The 24389-nt window shown below is 47.3% G+C and overlaps 1 protein-coding gene across 1 annotated transcript; it reads right to left on the reverse strand.

Annotated features, from left to right (window-relative positions):
* Nucleotides 1–952: 952 nt before the first annotated feature.
* ABRAXAS2 (abraxas 2, BRISC complex subunit) lies at nucleotides 953–20639 on the reverse strand. The gene is made up of 9 exons (XM_081158737.1): nucleotides 20526–20639; nucleotides 18104–18194; nucleotides 13473–13509; nucleotides 11379–11445; nucleotides 7920–8110; nucleotides 7136–7255; nucleotides 6630–6714; nucleotides 5064–5178; nucleotides 953–3081 (listed from the first exon to the last, which is right to left on the reverse strand). Exons 1-9 carry the CDS (start codon nucleotides 20622–20624, stop codon nucleotides 2612–2614), a joined length of 1275 nt encoding a protein of 424 aa, XP_081014863.1. The 5' UTR covers nucleotides 20625–20639; the 3' UTR covers nucleotides 953–2611.
* Nucleotides 20640–24389: the final 3750 nt, after the last annotated feature.

Below are 24389 nucleotides of genomic sequence, written 5' to 3' on the forward strand. Positions count from 1 at the left end.
CGCTGCCTGCCTTCGGGCTCCCTGTCTGGCAGAACTAAGGTCTGTTGTGGGAAAAGAAGAGGCAGGACCTTGTAAAAAGAAGGAAGATCTTTCAGGCACTGACATGAAACCGCAGTCACAGCAAACCAGGCCCAGAACAGTCCGTAACCATTATGTCTTTCTATTGTGTTTTTACATTACATCCCCCGAGACCATCGCCTTAAAATATAGATTCACAGTCTGTCCATTTAAATCTTTTTTTAAAGCACAGTGCCCCCCCCCCCCACCCCGTGTCTGGAATTTTAAAATCTACATCCTCGGGGTCTGGATGTTTGGGGATGAGATTTCCATTTTTATGTTTTGATCCTGCTCCGACAAAGCCAATCACAACAAGTCATTAAGCACGTCCTGGCTTCCAAGCTAAGAGGATCCAACCTCCTTCTTCCAAAGAGAGGAAGCTTGGAACCTTAAACGGCTACAATCCACATTTTAAAATCCTGCTGCGAACAGACCATCACCTTGGGTTTTGGAAGAGCTACATCACTCAGCTGGAATGGCTCCCAGGGAAGCCAGGCTGCACGTGAGCCAGCAGACCTTCCACGGCGATTCCGACATTCCTGAGAACTCCCACATCTCAATCGTTAGGCGACGCAGGCTAAGGGGTCTTCAACAAGACAAGTTCTTACATGAAAGGAGCCTTTTGGGAACTTCCTAAGGTTCAGTTTTTTCCTCCATCGATACCCAGCTCTCCCAGCAACTTGATGCTCAACACATTCTCCTTGAAACCAGCAGAGACACTTTAGTAAGTTGTGTTCTTGGATTTTCCCTGAAACCATTCTCACAAGAAAAATCTATGTGGAGATGAGTTTTTATCCCCCTTAGAAAACTGTAGTAAGTCTACTAAGAACTGCCAGGATGGGTAAACCAAGGCAAGACCATGTCAGGTGCTGAAACAAACATTAAGACAGTGGTGCCATGATTAAATAAGCTTTTATTGTCACATTTAACTGCTTTGTCAGATACACACTGTAGGTTTTCAGTATGGCATAAAATAAAAACATATTCCTGGATGTCAAAACATGAACAGAGATGGCAATGGCACTTAAAAAATTAAATTAAATTCTCAACGCCGCTGATGCCGCTGGTAGGGAGCTGATAAAACCAGATACACCTGTGACATTTCAAACCAAAGGGCAGCGGTTGGAGGCCACAAAACCAGGAGGCAGTGTAACCCAGACCGAGAAGGGACACCGGGAGAAGGGGGTTTCAGCATCTTTCAGTCCACACTGTCTAACTCAGCACTGGAACTGGAGCTCACCGAGTCAGCATCACTCCTACACGAGACTACTTGTCAACACGTGGACTTTAAGCCTCTCTGACCCCTTCCTTACTCTCCCAGGTCCTGACTGGTCCAAAGGAAGGGCAGTTCTGCCCCAGAGCGTCAAGTTCCTGGGCTGACCTCGTCATCAACGGTGGGTCTTGTCAATCCCAGACCAGGAGCCTGAAATGCTCATGAATGTCTTTAGTGGTTTCACACATTCTGGGCAAAAGTAGAAAACAAGCAGAAATTAAATAAAAAATAGGTGCGTCCTAACAGGAAGTCTACACCTTCCACAATCATCTTCAGGATGGCAGCTGAAAAAAAAAGGATGGTTATTCAGACTTAAAATAAATCTTTATTCACCAAGGTTCTCAAACAGCTCATTGAATGTTGTTCCTTCACAAATGAAACTAGCTCTGGGATTTACCAGACAACCTAAGTGAGTCACGTCCCTTCTGTGTGACACGGCTGAGTGTACTGTGTCCAGAGTCTGTGGCCATGAAACTCGGGCCTGCAACAGACTCCTTCCTCGGCCCACTGCAGTGTCCTTCATTCAGACTCCAGAACAGAGACGTCAATGTGGCTAGTGCAACACAGCAGTCACTGTGATTCCACAAGAGAAAAGCAAGTAGTTTATTTTATGACACACTTATTTGGGTGATTACTTACTGGTAATTAGTATTTCTACATTTTTTAAAGGCAACCATTTTAAGTGACAATACGTATCAGGCTAGTAGAAAAAGTTAAACAAAGCCCTCTCTTTCAATCTTACAAAGTCATGCAGACAAGAGAAGGTACATCCGATTTGTTCCAATCAGGCTGCTTGGAATTATCAAAATTTCTTTCCTGGCAAAGATGAGTTTGGCTCGTCATAGAAAGAAGGTTCTTTGAAGGCTGCTGCTGAACTCGCTTCCCTTTGAGAAAGTAAATTTCAAGGCATGATAGTGCAAGAGGTAAGCTTTGATTTACAGAACATTATAGACTAATTGTGCTTAGTCTCTGATTTCCAATTCATTTAAAGAACAGAAACTATGCTGATAAGTTTCTTTTTGCCTAAATTTACCAGTATATCCATGAATCGCACCAGAATTAGGACAATTTGATTATCTTAATGATTCTGTCTTGACACCTGCCCACGGCGCCTGTGGGCGAGGCCCTGTGGATGCGAGGCCCCTGCCAGTTCTGTGCCCAGGACTCCCTTGGGAGCCCAGGACTCTAAGAAAGTAGTTCTCCCTCCAGACTGAGTCCTCAAAACAATCTCTCAATATGTGATTAAGAAAACAGTGCTAAGTGGAGAGCTCTTTCGTTCCATTAAATCTGGGAGGTCTGCGTGTTCCGGGAGCCCCCGTCAGGGTGTGTCAGGGGCCGGGGATCCCTGGACTGTGAGTGTTCGCTGTGAGAGGGCTGTGTGGGGTCCATCAGATTCTCACACTCGCTGTCGTCTGACTCCTCCACACTGTCTCCAGCTGCTCTCTGGGAGGGAGGAAGGTCTGCTCCACTTCCAGGGTACTTCAGTCCGGCACTGCTAGAGGCGTAACTGGAAGAGCCCACGGCTTGCGGTCGAGGCATAAAGACACTTGTTTCCATGCGAGAATGGCTCAGAGTACTTTCTTGATTGTTTGGGTGGAAATCAGAATAAGGGGGAGGGGGGTCAGAGGCCTCTGCATCTCCCAGTGAACTTCTACCTTCAGCGGCAAACCCAGAATAGGGCGTCCGAGGGCTGAGCGCCGGCTCCAGACTTTCAGATGGCACCTGTCTGCTTACCATCGCCTGCTGCAACCCTGGGAAAAAAAGGGAAGAAACTGTAACACTGTCTATTTTCCCAGCTGTGCATCTCAGTGCATCAAGCTCAACCTGAACATTCTGGAAAATAGCAACAAAGCAGTGAAACTGATTATTACTGTTAATTGTTCTACATTTGCATAGTACTTCATAATTTACAAAATACTTTTCTACACATTAATTCATTGAAACTTCAAAACAGCCTTCTGAAGTACTCTCATCACTGTTGATATTGTTTCTATGACACAGGCAAAAAGCCAGAGTTCAAAAGGTGAAGTGACTTCACGAAAGAAACAGCTAGAAGTGGGCATGACACTCCCAGTGCAGGTCTTTAACCCAAATCCTAGGGCCCTCACCTGCTGACCGTGATCAAGACTGGGGGACAGAGGCTAAGAAAATAGCCCTTACCACCTCGGCAGTCATCTGAATGTGAGTTTTTTCCTTGACAAACCTCACATCAAAAAAACATACTTTTTTTTTTTTTTAATTGATTTTTAGAGGAAGGGGGAAAGAGAGAGAAACAAACATCAATTTGCTGTTCCACTTATTTCATGCATTCAGTGGCTGATTCTTGTATGTGCCCTGGAACCACAACTCTAACCAACGGAGCCACCCACCCAGAGCCAAGCTCACATCTTTACAACCACCTGTCACAATACACGGATACACCACCTTCTCCCTAAACGTCGAAGGGCCAGTTTTTCCAGGTATTAGGCCATAATTTTTCTACGTTTTAATGAATGTTCTGAAACAGCCCCATACCTGAGTCTATAGCCTTTAAGTTTTTTAAAGTACATTTTTATATTATGAAAATGATACTTTCACAAAATTTAGAAAAAAAGAAAATTAAAATTGCCCACAATTCTATCACCCAGGTAACGCTTAGAATTTTGGTGAAAAGACCACAAGATTTGGGTTAAAAAAATGTAAACCTTAGGTGTCAGCCCCCCCCCATTTCCTGAGCTCCGCTCTTGTGCAGTTTGCGTGTTTTGTGTGTATGTTTCACACACAGCAAAGGCCACATTTACGTCACCTCACACCCTATGTTCTTGCTTAAGGTCATATACTGGGCTTTATCCCACGTCATTAAAATTCACTTCGCTGGCTGTCCAATGGTCCAGTGCACAGACAGACATACCAACGTTTATTCACTGTTCTACTGCTGCTGGTTCAACCATCTGAATGGGTGTCTCCGGAGTTTAGAATTACAAAGTTGTGGTTAACATTCTTGTGCGCAGATCCCTGTCTGCCTTTCTGACTACTCCTAGAAAACTAACAGTAGACATGAACCAGTCATTTACTTGGAAATATGTTACATTTTAATTGGCTTGCAAATATTTTATTAAATTAGAAAAGGTTAGCCACACCCTTCTCTCTTACACGTGATATCGTATGCCACACATTTTACAAATCTTACTGACAAACGTTAAATCTGGTGGCTTTACAGCAAGCATGTCTGTCACTAGGCTGGGATTAAGAGATTCTTGGGCCTAATTCCCAATCGACCAGCTGGTTCTTTAGCGTAAAGGTATCCATCGTCCACGGCTACCAATAAACAAACTTTTATAGCCTTTGCTGTGACCCTGACTACGAGCCAAATGTCAACTTAAAAGCATTTTAAGTGGTGCCTGGATGCGGCTGCAGTGAGCATAGGGCCGTGCTGGACGGGCCAGGGTTCCTTCACACCCATTGCAGACAGGCTGCGGCAGCCAACACGTGCACAGGTCAGCCAGTCTCCTCTCAGGACTATCTAACTTGTGGCAGCCATTCTACCTGGGGTCCCGTTCCTTCCAGCATCAGACTCGAGAAGGTACCACAGAAACAGCGCTTCTCTTCTGAGAAAGCTCGAAGGAAGGGGGCGCCTGCTCCCAAACAGCCCTGGGGCTTAGTGCGAGCAGGGGCGCTTAGGTGGCTCACTGCACCCTTTCCCGGAGGGACCGGGCACTCCGGCGCCGAGCAGTGGAGGTAACGCGACACTCACTTCTTTCTTGCTCCCTCTCGTTTCTCCTCTGAGTGACTTGTCTTCGCAGTTTGTTCACTTCCGCCTCACAAGACTCAACAACGCGCTCGCTCTTCTCCACGTCTGCACACACTGCCTGGGGGGAAACGGCAACGAGCAGTCAGCGTCCATCCGCGCACGAGGCACCATGAGCGCAGCTTCACGGCCGCCCCGGAGCCCAGGCGCCTTCACACGGAAGGCAGAGCAACCCAGGAGGCCCCAGAGACCAGCACCCCCAGTCACTGACTGTTAAGATTACCACGCTGTTTAGCTTATAAATTCTTGAAAAATAAGGGGAAGCTGGGAAAGATTTATATTTTTCCTAGATTATTCATTTTTATTGAAATGAAAACAGGCTTTCTGACTCCAGTCAAAGGATGAACAAAAGACGGGAGTAAGATGCTTTTAACTTTTATTTATAACCAACAATCACAAATCAGAGGACATAAAAAAAGATTCACTTAACAGAAAATATTCATAATTAGGGAGAGCTGAAATAGGAAATAGGTTAACAAGAGACAACATTTGAGGTGCATCTGTGTAATTAAACATCCCCACCAGGCACTCTGTGTGATACTGGTGCTTTCAGGGCGGCCCTCACGCAACTGGCACCGACATGCAGAGCAGCCACAGTGCTGATGTCTAAAAACAGCCTGGTCATAAATTCAGGACAAAGCTGCTTTTCACCGCATGTTCCCTCCACAGCAGAAATACCAGAGTGCACAGAAAGTAGGCCAGTGACCAGCGAGCCTGTATAAGGCTCCCTCTGCTGCCAGGGGTACCGTGATCCTAACTGGGACCCTGACATGGGACGCTGCCCGCTGGGTGCGGTCGTTTTGCCCGGCTGAACTCGGTCTGCTTCCTCTTCCTCAGTGGCTTTCCTGGGCTTCTTTCCCAAAGTGGGGCTTCCCGGTCCTGGGAGGGCTCTGTCAGCTCCACCACCTTCCTCCTTGGCCTCAAAGCCTCTTTTGTTCTTAGGTTTTAGAGAAAATTACTCCTAAGAACGCATCAGGGGTGATAAAAGAACGTGGGAAACTACTGTTAGCACCTAGGTCAGTGTTTGGCTTGTAGGAGCTGTTTACATAAATATTTGTTGCATGAATGACTAGGAATGAACAGGTTCCACTGTGATCCTCTCACCCAATGGCGGCACCGGGGCAGAGTGAGGGAGTGAGAGGAGAGGAGGCAGGCTGTCCTGAGTTTGGTGGTGTTTCTACCCAGCGTACACCTGATGAGACAGCTGTGTTCTCAGCAACCTTGCTTTAAATACGGACACATTTCCCTAGAAAACTCTGCTATAAATGGTTCACAGCACTGAAAGTAATGATACTAATACTGTGCTCGAGTCTCCAGAGCAGGCATGGAGAGGAGACAGGCCTCTGCATGCTGCCATGGCAACCACTCCACCTCCGATACTACTTTGGGAAAGTACATTCTGACGTGCGGACCACAACTCACGTCTCAGTTGGAAGAGTATTAAAAATTAAAGTAAAACTAAAAGCATTTGGGTAATACAAGTAAGATTAAACTAGGAAATAAATCAGTTACCTGCACTTTCTCCTGAAGTGCATTATAAACCTGATAGATCGCCCTGATGTCTTTCATTACTCCATCCTTGTCGAAGAAGTCAGTCCTAGAAAACAAAGGTGTCACAGAGATTACAGCTGCTATGAGCATGCAAGGCACTTGCCTATCCCTCTCTACCTTCACCTAGTCTTAAATGCTGCAACGCCAAGGTGACAGGTCCCAGCAATGGTGTCACATTACTAGATTATAGAAGAAAAATACTCTAGAGGAAACTTTATATCAATTACAAAAACAATTGTTGCAAATGATAAAAAGGTAATGGTAAAAGTAAATTATCTTTCCAATAAGAATAACATTTTGATATGTAGTGGTGGTGGTCAAGACCAGAAAATTACCTCACTGCATTTTTCAGTTTCAATCATATCAAACGTGATTGCATATTTCTCCATAAACTGTTTTTATCTCCATAAACCTTTTAAATCTTAACAAAAGAGAAGGAAGACCTTGCCCTTGACCTGCCCACTTACCCGTGCTCTTTAATAACTTTGGCATAACTCTGAGAAGTGTTTGGCACTGAAGACACTTTATACTCCTGCTGGCTGGTGTTGCCCAGGTTGGGAATAGCGAGGGATATCCTCTGATTATACCTGTGGGGAGATTGAGAGATCCCGTCAACAGCACTGCTGACTGAAGAATGGGACTGGCAGGTGCCGAGGAGGATGTGAGTGCTCAAGAAACACTACTGTACATTCATGTAACCTTGCAAATGGCTATTTAACACTAATCACGTTCACTGCTGTCAATGAAACTCACTCTACTACATGTGAATTTCCAGAGAGAAACCTTTCTGTTGTTTACAACAGATACCAGGATTTATGATCACTTTTCTTTTTTTTGCTTAAAATGTTCACAATGCAACACCCTCGTTAGCCAGCAGGTGGGTCAATTTTACAGTCTGTCTTTGAAACCTGTGCTTCACAATTACAATCAGACTTCCCGAGCAATGAAACCGTATTTCCACATAGTGGGTTATGGCGAATAAATGATGATATCCAGCTGTTTAGTCCATAAGAATTTAGGCATAAATAACATGTCTTTCTGATGCTTCTTGATTCAAAAACAATTTTAATTTCTACAACTAACTGAGAGAAAAACGTCTTCTCTAAGTACAAAGACAACTAGCTAAAGGAGAATTATGAAAGGGTTTCTTTAAAGATGCTATAAAATGCACGTTTCAAAGTCACAAATATCCATGACGTACAGCAGCACCTTTTTGATGACCACGTGAGGCTGGCGGGACACTTTCCTTACCTCCGATTCGGTCTGAAGAGGACATACTCTAAAGCATGCGTGGAGCTGTTGGCGGTGGAGATGAAGCTGAAGAGGAGGAAGACAAGGTCAGGCACCCCCAGGACACGGGTCAGCTGCTTATGGAGGACCTGCTCTCTGTAGGACATCTGCTGCTGTGTGTTTCGCCGGAACCTGTACCACCCGATGACTTTCTACAACAGAAAACAGGAGGAAATCTTACTAATTTAGCTCTGAATGTGTCCACACAAACACCTGTACACAAACGTTCAACGCAGCTCTGTGCGATTGCACAAAAATGAAAACGACCCAGCTGTCCATCCACAGGGTAAACAAACTGTGTTACAGCTACACACTGGATGCCTACTCAGTAATAAAAACAAACTGATATATACAACACAGATAAATTCCAAAATAATTATGCCAAGTGAAAGAAGCCAGACCAAAAAAATAAAACCATAGGATTCTATTCATGTAAAATTCTAGAAAATGAAAACCAATCTCTAGTGACATGAAACAGATGCAGCAGATCAGTGGTGGACTGGGGTGGAGGTGGGGTGGGAAGGAGGGATCAGAAAAGGGCCCAAGGAGGTTTGCAGTAACAGACATGGCATTAGCTTCTGATGATAATGGTTTCATAGGTGTATACACGTATCAAAATGTACCAAAGTGCTTACTGTAAGTATGTGCAGTTTACTGTATGGCAATTATACCTCAGTGCAACGATTCTTACAGTTTAGCTTTGTCAGCTCTAACGATCGGTTAACTAAGCTGGCCAAGTGAATTAAACTAATATGTTCTCTGGAAGGCTAGTTCTCCTAATGTGAGCTGCAGGACATCTGGAAGACAGGTGAGCTATGGGACACCTGGGAGCTTGCTAACATGGTCCTGGGCCCCACCCAAACCTGCAGAATCTGAACCTCTGCAGGTAGAGCCAGGATTCTGAATTTCAGATAAGTTTCTTGCTGTCGAGACAATAAATTTAATTTAATTCTTTATTAGAAGAATAAACTTCATATAGCTTCTTTCTTTGAAATAAACTCTCAGTGAAAATCCTGTTTTAAGATATAAAGGTAGTTTAAAATGCTGTCATATGAAAGTTAACAGTAAGTCTAGATTAAATCTTGCCACTTTCATGTCAGAAGCAAGTGAACCATGCTTTGCTGAGCCCCTGTGCCGGGCCCCCAGCCAATGATGTTACGGATATTTTAATTAATTATGGCAACAACCCTGGGAGGTGAGTACTATTTCTCTACTGAGTTCATACCACTGCAAAGAACTCCAGGAAACAAACAGAGCCCACCTCAAGTAGTACCACTAAGCACAAAGTATGACTTCAAATGTTATTAAAGCAATTAGTTCTGATATTCTTTAAATAAAAAGAAAACCCAACCCAGCTGGGCATGGCTGAGTGGTTGAGCATCGGCCTAGGATCCAGGAGAGATCGAGGTTCGATTCCCAGTCAGGGCACAGGCCTGGGTTTTGGGCTCGATCCCCAGCAGCGGGTGTGCAGGAGGCAGCTGATCAATGACTCTCATCATTGATGTTTCTATATCTCTCCCTCTCCCTTCCTCTCTCTGAAATCAATAAAGTTATATTAAAAAAAAAAAAAAAAGAAAGAAAGAAAGAAAACCCACCCACTTCCGAAGCATAAATCTCATAGAGATGCTCTGTCCGAAGTCACGGAGCTAGTGAGCAAGGGCCATTGTCTGGACCCTGTCCTTTCCCACTGCACCTATTAACTTCAAAATTCGACATCAGTCACACAAGGTGATCACAAAAAAGTAAAAAATAAAAATAAAAATAAAAAATAGGAATGACAGTAACAGCACTTGACCTGAGGCTGCTGCAGGGATTTGTGTCACTGCCTGGAAGTCTCAGCACGTGGCCTGGCCCAGAGCCGAAGTGGTCAGTGATGCCAGTTTTCGTATCTTCGTGCCTAGATGCTAGAACTTACTTGGGCCAGATTCCTAGAGGCGACACTGTGTATCTAAAACTGTATTGCAACACTCTCCTCCTAAATGTCTGTATCAACTTACATTCCCACCGACTACAGCACCGGTGCCCCACAGCCCTGCCAGCGCTGGATGCTAGCGATCCTTTCATGCGCTGCCAATCTGATGGGCAAAAAATAGTGTCACGTTGTTTCTTTTTTCCCCTATCTTCACTCGAGGATGTCGACTGATTTTAGAGAGGAAGGGAGAGAAACATCAATGTGAGAGAAACACTGATCTGCTGCCTCCCATAAGTGCCTCACCGGGCACCTAACCCAAAACCTGGGCATGCGCTCTGGGAGTCGAACCCCCAACCTTTCGGTGTACGGGACAACGCTCCAAATAACCGAGCCGCCCGGCGAGGGCTGTGTCACACTGTTTCAATTTGCGTTTCCTCAGAGGTTAGCCATCTTTCCATTTATTTCTTGGCCATTTGTGGGGGTTTTCTTTTGTGAATTTCCTCCTGATAATCTTTATTCCTTTTTCTCACTTTAAGTTTTTTCATCTGTTTAAAAGAAAATACTCTGGAACTTTTAGTACATAGCGAGCGCTCTAGAAAACTGTGCTCCAGTAAGAATTGTGATGGAAGAAATTTTAGTTCTAGAAAGTATGAGTCACTGTCTCGATACGAAACTAAGTGGAATGCAGAGGGACTGAGGTTCCGGAACGTGTGCCTCTGGGAAGTCACCGAAGGCGGGAGCTGGCCCACGATGCCTTGCAGCTGCCACTCCCTTGGGGGGGGATGCGACTGGGTCAGGCTCTGCGGACACAGCACCTCCTGAGCCTGTTGTCACTCAGAGAGCCATCTGTCCTTTCTTCCGACCTGTCCCCACACCTCCCACTCTCCTGCTCCCTTACCTGCCTCAGAGGCACTGGGACCAGGCTGGTCACAGACAACTCGCTGCCCCACCTCCTAGGCTCGTTCGTCCTCAGACGCCTCAGGGACCAGGTCCCACACATGGTTTTATCCACAGGCAGTCTTTTAAAAAAGCTTTCTGCAATACATGTTTCTAAACAAAGGCACTCTGTTCTCTGTTTAACAAGCTGAAAACTTTTTATTGGTGCTTTTTCCCTGAAGTGATGGTTTAATCTAATTTTGCTGGAATTTATATACCAAGGTAAAAATTATAAGCTTAATATATGCATATTAAATATTCACAAAATTATTTTTTAAACTATAATGTAGAAAGACAACACCATCCAGACTCAACTATTATTGATTTTTGGATTATAGTTCACTTTTTCTGATTTTTACATAATAGAGTCACACTATAAATATCTAAACTTCTATTGACACATTGTAAACACTGTCTCGAATCTGTAACTTCCCTTTAAAATTTACTCAAGGTAACAGACCTCACATATATTAACATCCAGCTCACTGTTCATTCCACACCCTCTGGTTTTAAGCTTCGCTGATGAGATAAGGAGTGATTTCCAAATCAGAATGGCAACAAATGCAGCATACCTTTCTCCGATCTTTGAGAATCCTGTCCAAACTCTCTTCGTTCACTTTGCTTGCATAGTCATAAAAACTGTTATTTTTACAAGAGAAAAACACATTGTGTTAAAACCACATGGTGCTGTGACATGGATATGCTCAGCTACATGTGTCTATGGGTCATCTACCCCAAATCTATCTTGGTAATAAAGATAGAACTGTCTTCAGTAGATATGTAAAGAGAAATCAATCGAAATGCTTTACCGATGTGAGGTATCTTCTGCATCAAAGACTACTCAAGAGGCTGCTACATTCAAGAGGTATTACTTCCACATGTGGGAGGTGCTGATAGCAACTAAGTATAAAATATATGGTTTCAAGTGGCTGTGACATCTTTTCCTTGTTTCTAAGTATCAATTACTTATAAAAAGGAAAGAATGTAGGGCTCACTTTCTGATAAATGAGGAAGGGAAATGAACACTTGCTGATGCTTAACCAGAAACTCAGCTGCACGCTTTCTCATGTTGTTTTACTTCATTCTTGCCTCAATACTGGGAGGTATTAGTTTAGCCCAACAAGTCAACAAGTTTTACTCCTGTTTTGGTAGATACAGATGCTGAAGCTAAGTGATTTGCCCCAGATCACAAAGCTGGGAGCTGGAGAGCTGGGGTTGTGAAGCTGGGTCTGGCTAGCTTCAAATCAAATTCACCTGCCCTTAAAACAGACCAACCTGCCCAGGATCCTGGGCTGAGCAGCACAGCACAATGACTTGTGGGCTTTTCTACCACCGGTCTCGGTTTTAGGAATGCGGTCCTTCTGCCCCTCCTCCCACCACAACAAGCCCAGGCCTCATAAGGTAGGAAGTCGTTCAAGATCTAGTAAAAACCCTGAACTGGGAGTCAGGAGAGTTCAGCTCCAGCTCAGTGCTGCTTCTCACTATATGATCTTGAGCACGTCTCTTAAGCTATCTGCCCCCATTTCCTTTTCTGCAAAATAGAGCTTGGCGTAGACAGATGATCTCTAAGGTTCCTTTCAGCTCTAAGGACTACAAGTCTATGATCTACACTGAGGGAAATTCTTGTTCTGCTCTGCATTTGCTGACAGTGTTTTAAGGAATTCCTCAGAGGGCAAGGCAGGGACACCAGAACAGCTCTAGACAGTCAGGACTGCACTGGCACTTGCATGGACCAGACAGAGGCACCATGTGGACAGGGCTGGAATAATTTCATCTGCTCTGAGATTCTTCTCAAATGAACTGCTGGTTGCTTGTCTTGTTTCCCACCCCTATCAGTTCCGCATAAATCTAGAACAGATGAGCTCCTTGGCTCTTCTGAGGCCTTGTCCACAGGTAGCCATCTCCCATGAAGACAAAACTGAGAGTGAGAAGGGGTGTGTGTGTGTGTTGGGGGGGGGAGGTGAACACCATATAAGTCCCTAGGGGCTCTCGGTGCAAGGGGGCTGGTGTCTGGGCCAGTTGAGAACAGAGCGTGGTCAGGGTGAGAGCTGCAGGGAGGGCACAGCAGGACGGCTAGGTGCAAGGAGCTGGCAGGCATTTCAAGAAGGAAGTGTGACCAGAAACCCTGAACTGAACAGTGTGAGCAGCACTGCCTGGCTTCTGGAAAGGTAAGAGAATAGGCCTCGGGGAATTTAAGAAACAGAGATAACATCTGCATACAGCCGCAGGTAGAACTGGGAGCTCAGAAAGAAGGCAGAGGCCTGGGTGGGGCTTGAGGAGCAGAAGTCTGGTGTGTGGGAAGTACTGGCCTTTTTCTCCCTTACCCTTAAATTATTTTATCTGTATGTGATCCTGATTAACTTCCGTTTCTATGTTTGAGGAGCTCTTTTTAGGGAGGCTGGTGGAAAGGCTTCCATTCTAAATCATTGAGGCCAAGATTCATACTTGGCCTCAAGTATGAGAGGTTAACAAGACTTACACTTCTCCTTTCCCCAGCCTAACACAGAGACACACGCACGCACGCGGTACTCCATAAATAAGTGAATTTGCATGCCCTCAATTATACTTGTGACTTTCTAGCCATAATCAACTACAGGCATAAATTCACTAGTTTTTAATCTATTAGTCTTTTAGTAAGAGCTAAAGCTACAAAGGGTGAGGCTTACCTAAAAAGTTTTGAGCAAGGCTGATGGTTATGGATTTCTGTAATTAAAAAGAGAAAATACATCTTAATCATGTAAAATACAGGCAACTATAAAATAGCCCAGGGTATATATATATTTTAAATCTCAGACAATAAGGATAGTTTCTTGCCCAGCTGGGTGGCTCAGTTGGCTAAGTGTCCTACTGTACACTGAAAAGGCTGCAGGTTTGATTCTTGGTCAGGGCACATACCTAGGTTGCGGGTCCGATCCCTAGTTGGGGCATGTACACTGGGAGGCAACCAACCGATATTTCTCTCTCTCTCTCCCCCTTCCTCTCTAAAACCAATGAAAAAAATAGCCTCAGGAGAGGGGTAAAAAATAACAAATCAGATACTTTTCCTCTTTAAAACAGGTGCCATGTGTACACTGGGAAGCACTGTATGTTCCTAACATTTCAACTTGGGGACAGCTCAGAACCATGTAACAGGAGGCAGCAGCCCTGTCTCCCTGTCCGTGTGTGGTGAGCACACACCGCAAAGCTTTTACTGGGGAGCAGGACGCCCCAGTGCACCTTACTCAGTCTCACCTGGGTAAAGCATAAGGGGAAACGGAACCACTGGCTGGAGCATTTAATCAGGTGGCTGAGAGTCCTGAGGACAGCTTGGGGAGAGGGCCTTAACCTCTCTACCATCAATTACCTGCTAACAAATCATGACAATGTGGGCCAGGTGTTCTGAAGGGGAAGGGAGAAAACTCGAAGTCTGTTAACCCTTTCAAAAATGGCAGCACCAAGGGAAACTGTTATTAAAAAGGCAGATGTAAAAAGACTGCTGTGATTAACTGAAGGGAACAGTTTCTTCAAGCTCATGGGGGGCTTGGGTCTGGTTTGCTTTATAAGACCATGAGACTAATCAGCCATTCAATCCTACTAATATAATAACATTCTCCTGGACAGCGACTCTCCCTGCTTTTTAAAATGTCACAGCCCAGAGTTATAGGCTGCAATTTTAACTCAGTTAAAAAGAATCCACAACCCTAAAAGACATGGGGCTATTGGCTCCATCCTGCTGTTACTGCTGCCAAAACACAGGCACGATGCTTCCACAGGAAAGAAAAGTTCATCTGCCCAGCAGGCTGCTGACGTAGTGATACAAATAAGAAAGCCTCATCTAGAGCATGCCCTTCTTTTATCACCATAGGGATACAGTGTACCTTCCCGTTATTTCAGAGATACTTTAGTAAAGCAATTAGACTGTGAAAAATCTGTAGCAAAAACATTACCCCAGGGAAAAGGGGGAAAAAAAGCATCTTCTATTTGACAGAAAGAGTATTTTAAGAAAATCCCTAGCCCAGGCGGGCGTGGCTCAGCGGTTGAGCATTGACCTATGATCCCGGAGATCTCGGTTCGATTCCTGGTCAGGGCACATGCCCAGGGTTGCGGGCTCGATCCCCAGTGGGGGATATGGGGTTGGTGGTGCAGGAGTCAGCCAATCAATGACTCTCTCATCATTGATGTTTCTATCTCCCTCTCCCTGAAATCAATAAAGACATATTTTTAAAAGAAAATCCCTAGAGTAAATGCTGAACTGAGTCCACCTCCTGTCATCAATCTTCCCAGCAGACTTCTTTTATGATTTACAACCTGGATTAGAAGTACACTGAGATGGGCTCTAGGTATCGTGTGGTATTTCCTAAAGAAGATAAAGCTTTCTCTTATAAGACTTTTTGCAATACCCAACTAAGCGCTCCATGGAGAAAAAGGTGATGGTCTCCAACATGATAAAGCTGCAGATGGGAATGAAATTGGGGCACATCAGCTGGTAGGTGGACCTTTGGCAGGGCAGCCTTGCCAGGGACCCTAGACTTCCACACGTCTCCAGAGCATCCACACGGTAGACTCCTTGTCACGTGTGCACGACATCTCTGCACAGGTCCCTACAAACCCTCACTGGGAGGTGTTGCTCCTGCTGATCTTCCCAGCTCTGCTTCTCCTCTCCTCCCCTCCCCCCTCCGTTCTTTCCAGTGGCCACCACTATGCCGTCTCATTAACTAAGGAAACGTTTCTGCTGTCTAGAATGCCTCTGCTTCAAGTGTTAGCACAGCTTAAAATTAATATGTATTCCAAACAAGACAGATACTTCATGTTCCAAATGTCATATTCTATATAAAGTCCCCCTTATTGTATAGAGTCAGGTAAAGATGTCTGTGCATGGATGCACACATTTTCAGCAAATAATCTATTTGGTCCGTTTATTTTACTTAAAACATCTCACTCTGGAGGTTAGGCTATGCCAGGACTTCTTCACACATTGCTACAGAAACTACCCAGGGCACTTGCTTCATGTTTGGTCTTTCAGTCCAGGTTTTCCATAGTCCCTGGTTTACACTTTCTAATGTGGACGTTACTCATTCACTTTGAAAGTACAGTTGATGTACAGTATTGTATCAGTTTCAGGTTTACTACATAGTGGTTCAACATTTATATACCTTACAAAGTGATCACAACAAATCTAGTAACCATCTCTCACAGTACATGGTTATTATGATATTAATGACTATATTCCCTATGCTGTACATTTCATCCCCATGACTTATTTTATAACTGGAAGCTTGCATTTCTCCATCCCCTCCCCCTTTTCTGCCCATCCCTCCACTGAGCCATGCTGGCTGGGCATACTTCCAATTTTTGAAGACCCTCCATACTGTTTTCCATAATATACATTCCAACCTACAGCGCACGAGGGTTCTCTTTCCCCACATCCTCACCAACATTTGCTCTTTGTTGTCTTTTTGGTAACAGCCATTCTTACAGGTGTGACGTGATATTTTTGTGGTTTTGATTTGCATTTTCCTAATAATTAGTGAGCATCTTTTTATGTGTCTGATGGCATCTGTATGTCGTCTTTGGAGAAAATGTCTACTCAGATCCTCTGCCCAATTTTTAACTGGATTTTTGGGTTTTTTGTTTTTTTGTAATGTTGAATTGTTATGAGTTCTCTATATATTTTGGATACTAACCCCTATTGTCTATAGCATTAACGAATATCTTCTCTTTATTCAAAGTAGGTTGACTTTTCGTTTTATTGATAACTTCCTTTGCTGTTCAAAACCTTTATTTTGATGTAGTCCCATTTGTTTATATTTTTTCATTTGTTGCCCTTGCCTGAGGAGACATATCCAAAAAGATATTGCTAAGAGTGATGTCAAAGAGTTTACTGCCTATGTTTTCTTCTGAGAGTTTTACGGTTTCGGGTCTTAGATTTAAGCCTTTAATCCATAACATGTACTTATTTTTAAAAGAAAAAGATAGCAATACATCAAGATAATACTGCAAACACTCTGCCCATGATCCATAATCATTTCAAATAATGAACTGAATATAAGCAATGAATTAAAGGTAGTACAGCAAAAGATGGTTGTCATGGCACTGTATTAACCAGGACTCTGTTGACTGGTACTCCTCCATTCCTACAATACAAGGGAACTGGTATTTACTGCAAGAACCAGAAGATTTATGAATCAAAGAATCACTACCTTATGATATAGAATTTGAATTACTTTACCATTTATTTTTATTTTTAAAAATATATCTTTATTGATTTCAGAGAGAGGAAAGGAGAGGGGGAGAGACAGAAACATCAATGATGAGAGAGTCACTGATCGGCCGCCTTCTGCACACTCCCGACTGGGGACTGAGCCCACAACCCGGGAATCGAACCCTGATCACCTAGATCCTAGGTCTGATCCTCAACCGCTGAGCCACGCCTGGCCGGGCACCATTCTTTTTTTTAATCTTCACCGGAGGATATATTTTTATGGGTGTGAGAGAGGAAGGGAGAGAAAGGGAACCATCAACTGGCTGCCTCCGAACACGCCCCGTTCACAGGACTTCCTGTCTCTTTCTTGCAGCACCATCTCGCCCCGCCTGGCACTCTTGTGCTCATCCTCCCACACTCTTGGAGGCAGGAATGTATCTGGCTATTCCTCTCATTGCCTCGCACATGCCTCACACTTTGACAAACGGTGCCTGCATAAAGGAATAAAATGGCCTTGCTTTTTCTGAGCGTCAGGATATGCTGTTTGGTCATACTGAGGTGCAGCTAACAGGACTATGACCCTTATTTACGAAAAGGAGACTAACTCAAGGACAGTGGGTGCATCTACAAATACTCCATCTACAGCAAGAATCTCCCCCAAACTGACGGACTTATTTCGCAAAAGGTTGTACGACTTAGCAAATATCTCACGAAAACAAGTGTGAACTACGCCAGACCCTTCTGAAAGGACCTGCATAGCACATCCTTTCATTGTAGGAGGCGATATTGGCAACGAGGGCAGCCTGTTTTGCAGTCATAAGGTTCACCGTGGTTTTGAAGAGACTATTGAGTACAATAGCACCTAGAAACTCAAAGCCAGATCAGTTAGTGGGTAAGGGACAGCATTATAGAACACCGACATCTACAGCTGCGCACTACACGTTTACACCGACTATAAGACATTTCACGTTGTCTGTAAGTGCAAGTAACTGGCATTGCAATTTTAGCAGTTGTCTACGTACTTTTGTAATCTTTTAGATTAAAATCAGTTAGGGGCCAAAAAATAAACAGTGTATCTACAAAAAAAAGTGTTTCTGAGGTCAGTGATAAACTTACCAATGACTTGCAGAAATTCTGTGTTGCTGATTTGTGAGTCACTGATGCTAAAGGTTTCCTCTTGTCTTACTTCTCCCAGCAAAAATCCTTCCTAAAAGTAGCAAAAGAAAATAGTTGTATACTAAAAATAAAGATGACTTTTATTGGAATTAAGAGAAATTTACGATATAATAGTTTTAACAATAATCCAAATAAGCTTGGCATTCAAACTGCTATTCTATAAACCAACAAGAGTAAAGCAATCTGAGATTGTCTATTAACTGGATTGTCTGGAAAAAGGGTTCCATACAAGAAGAAGCGTATTTTAATCCCTTCAAGTCTCCCTGGTTTTTCTGGAGTAAAACTGAGTAGAGTGAATTCATCACCTAAACCTACTGAGCAGAATAACCAATGTTGGGGTGGGTGGAGGTGGAAGAAGGAATGGGGGTAAATGGTGATGGAAAAATAAAGAAACAATTAAAGAAAATAAATAACCAATGTCAAAAGGCCCAGGAAGCAGAAGGACCCCAAGCTTGTTTTTCTGAAACAGCACACGGCTTATTTCATTGTGTGAAAAGCACTGCTCATGATAAAAGGATAAAGCAGCTAGCACGATGCACAACTAGCTGCTCTCGGATAAGCTGGCCCGGGATTCTAGGGACTCAGCAGATAAATGTGTAACAGTCCTGTGAAAGTGCTTCTTAATTAATCAATTAATTTTTGTTAACCCTCATCCCAGGATGAGGGGGAGAGAGGAGAGAGAAACATCCATGTGAGAGACACCAATCAGTTGCCTCCCTAACGTGCCCCAACAGTCGCCCTAACTTATGTACTGTCTGTAGCTGCTTTCTCCCTACAACAGCAGAGTGCAGTAGTTGCTGCAGAGACCACAGGGCTCCCAAAGCCTAAAGTATTTACTGTGTGGCCATTTATAGAAAACGCTTGCTAACCCCAGCTGATTTCTTGCCTGGACGAAACAAGGATGTCCTACAAAAAGCAAATTCTTGGTTTGTTGTGTTTTGTTTTGTTTAAAATATGTAAAACTGAAATAATTTTATTCCACATATATAACTGTGGCAAGGTTAATACAAACAGGTATGGTCATATCCAATACAGTCACTGGTGAAAACTTCCATGAAGTCTACCCACCATACCTCGCGCGGCGCAGATAGGAAAGAGGCGTCTCTGAAGTTAAATTAGCAACGATCCGAGTAACGTGGCCATCTCGCCGCCGTCTGCAGAAAACCCTCGTCCCCTTTTCAACAGGCAGCTGCTGACTCACAACCACCCTGTCCTACCCGTGAACTGTGCTGCTCCTAGGCCCTCCCAAAGGGAGGTCAGGAAGCGCCGCCGACACAGTATCTAACTATCCCGACACAGTATCTAACTCTTCCACGGACACCGGGAGCGCCGCGGGGGCAGCTGGCTACAGTAGCAAAGGCCTCGGGGGACACTCCCGCTGCGCGTGACTTCACCCTTCAACTCTACCGTCGGCACGGGAGACGTGAAAGGCGCATTAATCCAGCGCCACCCAATTCGCTAATGGACTCGCCTCTCTGTCCGTTTTTATTAACGGAAGCCACGGCCGCTGGCACCCACCGGAGCCCGGGGCCTCCTTCCGCGGCGTAGCGTTTTGCTTTGTAACGACACGCACAGAGACCCCCCCCCCCCGCTTATTTCCCGAATTTGAATAATCCACTCTTAGCGTCATGTAAGAGAACTCAGTTTGGTGGGCAAATGGAACACGTCCTTAAAGATTAAAAACAAAACAAAACAACAAAAACAACCACCATCTAGTTTCACAGAGAATTTCCACGCAGAGGTCCGCGCCACGAAAAGACCGTCTTGTCACATAAAGACGCCGAGGCTGACGGGCTCCGCTCGCTCCGTGGCCGCGCCCCGTCACTTCCCCGTTTCACGGCGACTCCGCCAGGCACCTACGGCGGCGGCTTCTAGGCAAGAAGCCCCACCCGGGCCGTCCCGCCGCCACCCCCGTGCTCCACGGAGGCGAGGACGCGCGGTCACAGCCAACAGGTACCAGCAGCGACAGCCGCGGCTTCGGCCCCGGCCGGCCGCCCCCCGCGACCCCCGGGGAGCCGAGCGGGCGGGGCGGGGCCGACCCCGGGCTCCTCCCCGACCCCGGGCCCCCAGCGCGAGTCGGGAAGCCGGACGCTCAGGGAGGGGCGGGCGCCCGGGACACCGCCGGCGGCCGGCCGGGCCAGCTCGGCTACACCGGAGGCCGCTGCCCCAGGGCGGCCGGGCGGCCCCGAGCGAGGGGGCCCATCCCCGGGGGCCAAGGAGCCCCGGCAGGGGCGGGGGCAGCCGGGGTCGCCAGCTCCTCGGGCCGGCCCGGGAGCCCGGGGACGAGCCGCAGGTGGTCCCGGCGGGGCCGGAGACGGAGGCCCGAGGCCCCAGCGGCCGGGGCGGGGGGCCCGGCACCTACGTGGTCGGCGTTGCTGTTGGCGCTGTGGAAACACACAGCGCTGAAGGTGTAGCCCGAAATGGAAGCCGCCATGATGGAAAGCTCCAGCTCCCCCATCATGCCCCGCGCGGGGCACGCGGCCTTCCGGCCGGCCCCACCCCGGGGCATGCTGGGAAGTGGAGTCTTCCGCGGAGGAGGCCGGGAGGCGGGGGCTGCAGGGGCGACCGGCGCAGGTGCGCTCGGTCGGAACCACGCGCGGGCCGCGTCCGCCCGTGGGTCTCGCGCCCAGCGCACGGCGAGACGTTGCCTCTTCTGTATAGACCTTGAGAGTCGCGCAAACCATTTTTTATTTTTGCGAATAAAATGATTAAAGTCCATGCTCCTGGATGAGCGGAGGGAGGCGGTCCAGGCGGTGGCACGGTGTGGGGCCCGATATAGAAGGGGCGCGACGTGATCTCAGTTTCCGTGTGAGCGCCTGGCCGCAGGGTCGAGGGTGCGGTGCCCCGGCGGAGGAGAAGGTGGTAGAGCAACCCAGAGGCGGCATGGCCGTGGCCCCGGGGGCTGAGAAGTGACATGGGGGTGGCAGGGGAGGTGGAAAGAAGAGGTTGGATTCTGGGTACAAGGGAACACATTTAATGACAAATAACGGAAAGAGGATAACAACAGACAAAAAATAAAAGTGAAAATAAACGATAGCAAAGTTAGGAAAAGGAACTCGGGGAAGGCCCGGCCGGTGTGGTCCAGCGGTGGAGCGTGGTCCCGGAGCCCGGTGGTGGCAGCTGGATTCCCGGGCAGGGCACGTGCTGCGGCTGCAGCTCCGTCCCCAGCAGGGGGCGCAGGAGGCAGCCGACCGGCGCTGTTTCCCTCTCCCTTCCTCTCCCTCTAAAGATCAATAAAAACTTTTTTTTTTTTAAAGGAAACTCAGGGAAGGAACTCACCCTCCTAATCATTATTCTTCAATGTGTTACATCTTTCCGGTTCAAAACTAGGCCCTTGCTGTCCCAAAAAACGCTTGTCGCACCCCTTCCAAGCCGACAGAACTGTTTTCTGGCGGGTGGGCGGGGAAACCTTGGACTCCTCCTCGACGCCCCGCTTTGACCTGTGCAGCCTTCAAGACGTGTCAGGATGTAGGGCCCCAGCGGGCTGTGAGCCTGAGCGGCCCAAAGGTGGTGACGGGATTGAAAAATGTCCCCGAGCCCAGGGGCCAAGAGGAGGGCTGTGTGGGGAGGGGGAGGGAAGGGCAAGAATGATGGTAGGATGGTCAGGGACCAAGGGAGCAGAGAGCGGGACGAGGCCGTGCAACGCTGTTACGGGTTTTCAGCAGGTGGAGTCTAATGTAACAAGGCGCGTGGAGACCTGGAGCTGAGGTGGAGGGTGGGACTGGAAGTTACTATTACTAATAGGATTGCCGACATTTACTCAACACTGACCATATGTCAGGCTCTGTTCTAAGCTCGTTACATGTACAGTGCACTGAATCTTGGAACGACCCTCTGAAGTAGAGCCATTTTAAACTCCATTTTATGGTTGAAAAAAACTGAGGTAGCGTTTATCGAGCATTTACACATCAGGCACCCAGGTTTTTACAGAAATTATCTAATTTAATCTCTATAGCTGCCCTATGCCTTAGGTGCTTTTATTATACTTTTTATAAGGATGGGCAAACTGAGGCCCCGAGAAGTTAAGGAACTTGCCCATAGTCACACGTGGTAAGGCAAAGGCTCAAATCCCAAAATCCTGACAGCCCAACTTGAGATACATGTCTAGCTCCTTAGCTCCTTTTTTTTTCTTTTCTTTTTCTTTTTTTTTTTTTTGGTAGTTGTCACAGCTGAAAGGGTACTGGGATCTTTTTTTTTTTTTTAATGTTTTTATTGATTTCAGAGAGAGGAAGGGAGAGGGAGAGATAGAAACATCAATGACGAGAGAGATTCATTGACTGGCTGCCTCCTGCACCCTTCCTACTGGGGATGGAGCTGGAAACCCCAGGCCTGTGCCCTGACTCGGGAATCGGTGACCTCCTGGTTCGTGGGTTGGCACTCAACCAGGGCCACACCAGCTGGGCCTAGCTCCCTTTTTAAAAGGCTCACTTAAGAGCAGGTGATGCTAGGGAAAAAGGAGGGTTTTTGAAGAAGGGTGTGCTAAACTGGGTTGACCACTGCAGGGTCAATCAAGAGAGGTAAAGCCTGGAACTTGACCCTTGGCTTGCCAACTAGAAAGTTGCAGAGAATTCTTGAAAGCACAGTTTCAGAGATATTGTAGGTGAGCAGGGCACCATGCTGCAGGAACTGGCAGAGTGAGAGAGAGGGATAGGCAACCCAGAGTACTTGCAGAGCCTCCCTCCTGCCTCCTGGAATAGGCACCAGTGAGAGGGACTGTGTTCCTTGGCACATCCCAGCTTCTCCCTGGTGATGGGCAGCTCTGCTAGGAGGAAGCTTCTCCACCCCCCACCAAGAATCCCCGTTACCCTGGGTGATCAGAGGTGGTGCCTTCAGGACTAAACAGCCAGAGTGATCCTGGAGCCAGAGAAGGAGCTCTGTATAAACCATGGGTTTTTCCAGGGCTCCATATCAACGCGCGTTTATAGCATTCATCCCGCGCAGCAAAAACAACTTAAGTGTTGTTGGCAAGACATCAGATCGCCGATGGCCTTATCTTTCATGGCTGCTGCTTAATTATAACTTAGAACCTTTCAAGACCCGCTCGGTCACATTCAAGCTTGCTTTTTCCAGCATCTCCAGTCTGGAGGAGATGAGAACCGCCATTTGCCCAGGGCGGCACTAACTGGCTGTGGCATCAGGTGGTTTTATTACTCTGTAATAAGGCTGCTTACGCTCTTTCGTGGGCTCTTTAATCACTACACACACGGACCCCCTCCTGCCTTCTACCCTATCCTACCGCTGCCTGAAGAGCTTGGAGCCTCTTGCGCAGGAGAAGACGCGCGCTCGGTCCTAACTCGCATCTCTGGGAGTTGGAAAGGCCTGGGTGGAAGTTGTTTACCTCTAGGGACTCGGTTGGCAGAGTCAACAGAAACGTGGCCTAGGAAACATCCCTTTTGTTTGGGAGGCAGCCTTGCTAGGGCTCATTGAGAACCTTGCCTGGCAAGTTGAACCACCAGGATTTTGTTGCTGCTACAAGCACACCCCCCCCCCCCCCCCTTAAGTGAGCAAGATCTCTCGCATTATGCCAACGCAGTCAGACCAAGAGGCAGGGGAATTTCAAGGTCACTGGTGGGGAGCAATGTCGAGGAACAGTCACCCTCCATCAAGGGCAGGTGCAGGGGAGGAAACCGCCGCGCGCGGAGGTGAGGCGTCTTGGACGCCGCCAGGTGCCGGGGGAGGGCCCAGCCCAGCGGGCTGCGGGCTTCTCGCCCTTCTAAGCGCTCCGCTCCCAGCTCTCGGAGCCCCAGGATGGGCGTATTTTGGGGTGGGGTGGGGTGGGGTGGGGCGGGGTGGGGCGGGGTCCTATGGCATTCACTTCTCTGGGCTTCAGTTCCCAAGGCCGCCTAGTGAACGCCCCGTCGGAAGGGGCCAGGATGCAGTTTTCCAGGCGGAGTCCCAGCCCCAGGCGGCCCCAGGCCCGCCCCCGGGAGGGGCGGAGGCGCGGCGTCGGGGGGGCAGCGTGGGCTTCGGGCTCCTAGTGCGGCTCACCCAGCGCCAACCTCCAAACCCCGGACAAACGGCCGCCCGCGGACACACAGGCGCTCGGGCGCGCGCCCCGGGGGAGGGGTGCGCCTGAGGCTGGGGCGGGGGCGGGGGGACCCGAGGCCCCGCCCGGGTCTGGGACGGAGGCGGAGCCAGGACCCCGCGGGCCGGGAGCAGTAGAGAGGGAGACCTCCTGTCGCCTAGAGCAGCCGCCCGCGCGTCCGCTCTGCCCGCGCGCCTCTCG

This window comes from Miniopterus schreibersii (assembly GCF_964146895.1).
Source record: "Miniopterus schreibersii genome assembly, chromosome: 14".
In the NCBI taxonomy this organism is placed as follows: domain Eukaryota; kingdom Metazoa; phylum Chordata; class Mammalia; order Chiroptera; family Miniopteridae; genus Miniopterus; species Miniopterus schreibersii.

Coding starts and splice junctions, on each gene's coding strand:
- ABRAXAS2 (XM_081158737.1), bottom strand. CDS start 20,624: ATGATGGGGGAGCTGGAGCTTTCCATCATGGCGGCTTCCATTTCGGGC. Junction 11,446..13,472: donor CCTTGCTCAAAACTTTTTAG/GTAAGCCTCACC, acceptor TAAAAATAACAG/TTTTTATGACTATGCAAGCA. Junction 7,256..7,919: donor CTCTTCAGACCGAATCGGAG/GTAAGGAAAGTG, acceptor ATCTCCCCACAG/GTATAATCAGAGGATATCCC.